This window comes from Octopus bimaculoides, chromosome 21 (genome assembly GCF_001194135.2).
Source record: "Octopus bimaculoides isolate UCB-OBI-ISO-001 chromosome 21, ASM119413v2, whole genome shotgun sequence".
In the NCBI taxonomy this organism is placed as follows: domain Eukaryota; kingdom Metazoa; phylum Mollusca; class Cephalopoda; order Octopoda; family Octopodidae; genus Octopus; species Octopus bimaculoides.
This window is the reverse complement of record NC_069001.1, coordinates 38,642,222-38,647,870: the sequence shown is the minus strand read 5'-3', so window position 1 is coordinate 38,647,870 and position 5,649 is coordinate 38,642,222. Positions and strand designations below refer to the sequence as shown.

The 5,649-nt window shown below is 40.6% G+C and overlaps 1 protein-coding gene across 2 annotated transcripts in view; it reads left to right on the top strand.

Annotated features, from left to right (window-relative positions):
• The first annotated feature begins 1,474 nt into the window (after positions 1–1,474).
• LOC106867640 (uncharacterized) overlaps positions 1,475–5,649 on the top strand; it is a 106,793-nt gene continuing 102,618 nt past the window's right edge. For both annotated transcript variants that reach the window (XM_014912567.2, XM_014912569.2), the window contains exon 1: positions 1,475–4,042. In XM_014912567.2, the coding sequence (XP_014768053.1) occupies positions 1,976–4,042 (2,067 nt within the window). In that variant the 5' untranslated portion in view covers positions 1,475–1,975. The remainder of the gene's footprint in view (positions 4,043–5,649) is intronic.

The window sequence follows — 5,649 nt, the reverse complement described above, 5'->3', positions numbered from 1 at the left end:
TATATATATATATATATATATATATATATATATATATATATTATATATATAATATATCAACCTTTAGCATTTAAACTGGCCAAGATATCCTACCTGTCTTATTACTAAACTGGCCAGTTCTGGCCTCTTACACTAACCCTACAATGTCATTCTAAAAAGCAACAGTTACCTCTTCAAAATCTCATAGCTACAAGATTAATGCCGGATTAATACAAGACAATGAGAATAAATAAGAATTCCTTATGGCAAAATAATGGCTTGTGGGGACTGTACAAGCCATATACAATAATGTAGTCAGGTAAGGGAGAGTCAGTAATGAGTGCAGCAATGAGTTTAGCATGCAGGTATGGGTTCATGAGGGCTCACTCCTCATGATACAACTCCCTTTTTACCCTCTGCTGTTGCTAGTCACCACTCCAACCTCTGACATCCACCTCTCTCTCTCTCTCTCTTCCTTATCCCCAGTCATGTACCTGCTATTAGAGTCTCTCTTCCATTACCCTCTGCCTCTCCCATTAAACTGTCACTGTCTCTCCTCCATTACTCCTTCTGGCTCTGTCTCTTCCACTTTTCCTTTCTCGTTCCTCTCATTCATCCATGACATCCACTCTCTCTTCTGCCCCCCTTTATGGGTCACCTTGTCTCAAACAATCTGCAACAACACAGGGGGCAGTGGTGAGGATCCCTTTTTCTACTTGCAAAATTCACAGTAAACCCTCTAGTACCGGTATTAAGGAATCCAGCTGTAGAAACTAAATGAGAAATGAGCCATGTGGGTGACACATGGCTCATGCAGTCGAAGAAGGCAATGAGACCTGAATGAGACTGGGTTGAGCACTTCAGTCCTTGTTGGTGCAGATCGATGGAAAGTGGATGATGATGATGATGATGACGACAATGACGTTGATGATTATATATACACAGAGGATAGAGACAGAAAAACCAAGACTCAGTGGAAATATATCTCAAGGTAGGTATATATATGTGTGTATGTTAGAGGGACAACACACACACACACACACGTATATAAACACACATAAACATATGTACATGTCTGTATGTATACAGATGAGGTATACATACATATATATACATATACACATGTAAAGATAGATAGATAGATAGATAGATAGACAGATAGACAGATAGATAGATAGATATAAATATATTGATAGATAAATAGAGGTAAAGAAGAAAAAGATATAAAAAGTGAGAGATAAAGAAAAAAATGTTGAGAAAAAGAGAGATGAGACAAGATAGAGAAATAGAAAGAAGGAAAGAAAGAAAGAGAGAGAGTGAAAGAGATAAATATATATATAGAGAGAGAGAGAGAGACGTAGAAAGAGAGAGAGAGAGAGAGAGAGAGGAGGGGGAGAAGTAGAAAGACAACAAAGATTGGGCGGAAGAATAGAAAAAAAAGCGAGCGACCTTGACCTTTGAGTTGAATTGAGATCGAGGCTGAGTGAGTGATGACGTCAGAGAGGGGTGTTAATTGATCAGTTGGAGACAGAGCCTGGTGGAAGCGGTAGTAGCGTAGCAGTAGTAGTAACATATACACACCTCCTCTCTCTTGATTTAGTTGAACCACCACCACCACATTGTCGGACTATATATACACTCTCTCTCAGCCACGGAGATACTATTTACTCGGACTTTTATTTATTTCCTCGTTCTTATGAAATTTCCTTCCCTCCTTATCTCGTTTTTCTTCACTTCCGACAGTCGAGTGGACGTGTGTGTTTAATTCATTTTTGCTGTATGTTTGTGTACGTGCGTGTGTGAGTGAGTGTGTGTGTGTGAATGTGTGTGTGAGTATGTCTATCTGTAATATATATGTGTGGATGGATGGATGTGTGTGTGTGTGAGTGAGTAATTGGTTCCGGAGAAGAAGCACTGAAATTTTGTGTGTGTGTGTGTGTTGTTCTGTCTTGAGAAAGAAAACAAAAAAAAATTAATAAAGGGGGAGGGGAAAAAGATGGATGCTATCCCCGAATTTCCGAAACCCGTTGTGGAGAAGAAACGTGCGTACGAGGCGGAGGAAAGGGAGCAACAATCTTCCTCCTGTGGTAGAGACATTAGTATTGGTGGTGGTGTTGGTGGTGGTGATGTGAAGTCATCTTCTTCCTCCACCTGTCAATATTCAACATGGAAACAGAAGCGAAAGCTAAACCATAATGACACAAACAGTGGCGGGGCTCAGGTGAAATCCCCAAACTCAAAGTACAGCCCTCATAGCAACGACGGTTCTCTACCATCTCCGGGGATGACTAGTCCGGTTTCGATTTCGTTTGCGACCACCACAACGAATTCTGATGGCAGCCGTGATGCGGGAGAGAAGCTGGTCGATGATGATCGCATCATACCAGTACACGATAATCCGTTTTTTGTCAAAGACGGCAGGAGAAGTCTGGACAGAAGAGATATGAACGGCTCCTTGGATTACCACAATGACGAAACCATCAACAACCGCCAGGACTTATCAAATTTTCGAGACGACACGGATATGGAGTACCATCCTGGATCCGGATTTGTTAGCCGCTTAAAGGACAAATTCTCGTCATTAGGTGCCAGAGAAGATGTAGCTGTGTTGCGCCCGAAAAGATCTTCCAGTTTTGAAAATCTGTTGGATGGTAGACCGAAATCACATAATGGTGGGGACTTAGGTCTGACGGACACAAGGCGGAAATTCCGAGACGGCCGCGCTGTGAGCGTTGAAAATTTGAACCACACCATGGATAAAAGCTCTACTTCTCCAAACCTGGTGCTCGATTTGAAATTAGCGAAACAAGGAAGTACCGACAGTGGCAGTGACATTAGGAACACAAACAAAGACCGAGAAACTGCGGGGCCAGAGAAAAGCCCAACCATTCATCCGGTTTCTCCGTCTCCTGGTTATGATGCTAAACCCCACATTAGTATCATATCCGCTGCAGCCAATGATGAAAACAAAAACGTAGATGAATTGCCGAAACCCAATACAGTTTCGTCGTTTCGAAGTTTATTTGAGAATTCTGCTAACAATGATACGGTGACAATAAAACCCAAGGGTAAGACCACAGCGGCCCCTGGGAGACCTGTAAATTCTGCTTCACCTGATATATTAATATCACCAAATAAAAAAGAAAGTAAAGCTGCCCCCGTTGTAACGAAACCTGCACCACCACCACCTCCGAAAGAAAGGAACCACGAAGCATCTGTTAAGAAACCCGAAGCTGCAAAACGTACGGTGTTGGAACAGAAGAATTCCGGAATTGCTGAAAATAACTCAAGTTCTTTAGATAAGGACAGTTCCAGTGTTAAGACAACTGCTAAGCAGGCAACACCAAGTTTACCCCTAACATCACATATTTCATCTTCACCTACTTTAGAGACATCCTCCTCCTCGTCGCAGATTAATCAAGTATCAGACTCCAAAAGAGTGGCACCAGTCGTTCCTGCTGAAAATGACCACCACTCGGTGTCTGAAAGTAAAGAAAACACAAAACCGTCTGGTGATACAAATGCTGAATTTCATAACCGCGGGCTCCCTTCGATTCTGATGAGAAAAAACACCGATGATTCCGGAGAACTTGGCCAGGTGGTCCTACGGAAGGTGAAACCGAGGAGCTTGGAAGATGATGACGAACTCAAAGGTAGAATTACTTATTATCCAGCTGGTCTTAACAAAACGATAAATTCTTCGTCTTCCGAAGAACCGACACCAAAGATGAGGCATCCAGCTCTTGTGACAGGCATCAGCGGTATTGGTAACACCGATCTGTGGGGTGAAGAGGACGATGAAGATATTTTCTATGCAGACGGTGAGGTGATTGAGAAAGATGTGGAAGATAACCGACACATCATTATCACAGACTCTATGTTGAAGAGAAATCCCAACGCGGAAACTTTGACGCACTTGGATTTATCACAGCTGACCAATGACGGCGGCCAGGAACACCAAGAAGGCTACATTCCTTCCAAAATTGGGCCTTGTAAGATACAGTTCATTGGAGCAAATGTCAAACTGGACAGAAGCTGTATAGTAAAGAATAAAACATCAAAGGTGAGTGAGCGAGCGATTTCAGGGGCTTCACCCTTTCTTCTTCTATTTACGCTTCTGTGAGTATGTGTATAATATATATGTTTATATATTTGTGGAAATATATGCATATGTATGTATTTATAAATACATCTGTAATATATGTGTGTATGTTGATGTATGTATATCTTTCTCTTTGTGTGTGTATTCTCCACTTAATTATATATATATATATATGTGTGTGTGTGTGTGTATTATATTCTAGTTTTCATTCTGAAGATCAATTTGATATTCATTTAATAGAGTCACTGTATATCTGTATATATTTTATTGACAATTCTATTCTGTGAATGTAAGACACTGAACATAGTAAATTGCCGGATTAAGCATATTTTCGTATTGACTTACGCCCCCTTTCTTCCAGATTAACTCTCTCGTTCAATATTTCCAATAACTATTGTTTAAATACCAGTGATTAAGACGGCCCCTACTTTTAAAGACTTGTAATTTATTCCTACATCAGTGTTCGGTTCAGCTGTTTAGTCTTACGTCAGCTCAGCCCTGATCCGGTAGGCTATCTATTAAAAAAAAACGATTATATTAACCAGACTTCTTTATTTAAAACAGTATGGTGTCATATTGCTTGTTATTACTAGCAGGTTGAGTGACTCTGTCTCTATGTCTCTCTTTCTCCCTCTCTCTCTCCGATGCGGGATGTGACAGTTGACGTCTGGACAGCGATATCAAAGTTTCAATTAAGTTGTTAATGATGTCTGGAATGGCATGAAGGTCACCGACCCATCCCATTAGACCAAAGGATAGTGTTTGGGACAAACAGAAAATAGTGTATGTTGCTGGGAAATACGACATTGCTCACTTCCTGTTCGCTCCTCTGATGACCCTCCCTTCCTAAATCGCTGACCGATCAGCTATTTTGCTGACATTAACTGTGATAATAATCCTAATAATTAGGACCCAACTGATTATAATTGCCTATAATTAAATCTTATTCCGTCAATCACACATGCACTGCACCTCTGTTGAACCAGCCAGTGTAGTCGTACAACCTGCTAAAAATAGCAGTCAAAATTCCCTCTCAAGTCACGCCACACTGTATTGAAAAAAAAGATGGACTTAACAGTCCAAGATATCTCCTTCTCCTCTAACACGTTCCGGAAAAGTCGGGATAGAATTCTTTTAATTATAATTCTACTCGGTCCGAGTTGACGATCGAGGGACAAAGAACAATTGTGTTAATTCTAAAGCAGAAACTCTCTTCCAACTTAACAGATATCTAGTTCAAATTTAGTCTTGGGCTGTATTCTACCCTTGGACAGTTACATATTATACATAAATGCGGGTATGTAACCATTATGTCCAGACCCAAGCCTACCTCACGGCTTTTAAGGGATCAGCAAGGACTACTCTATTTATTATGGTTTTCCCTTAAATGTTTGTGAAAGAGTAGACCGTGATGTTGAGAAAGGTTTGGATATTATTTCTAGCAGATCGACTGACCGCGGGCAGGCTCCCCATATATTCATGTGTGTGTGTGTGTGTGTGTATATATATAAAGTTCACAACCCATACACACAACATATATATATATGTATATATATATATATATATAT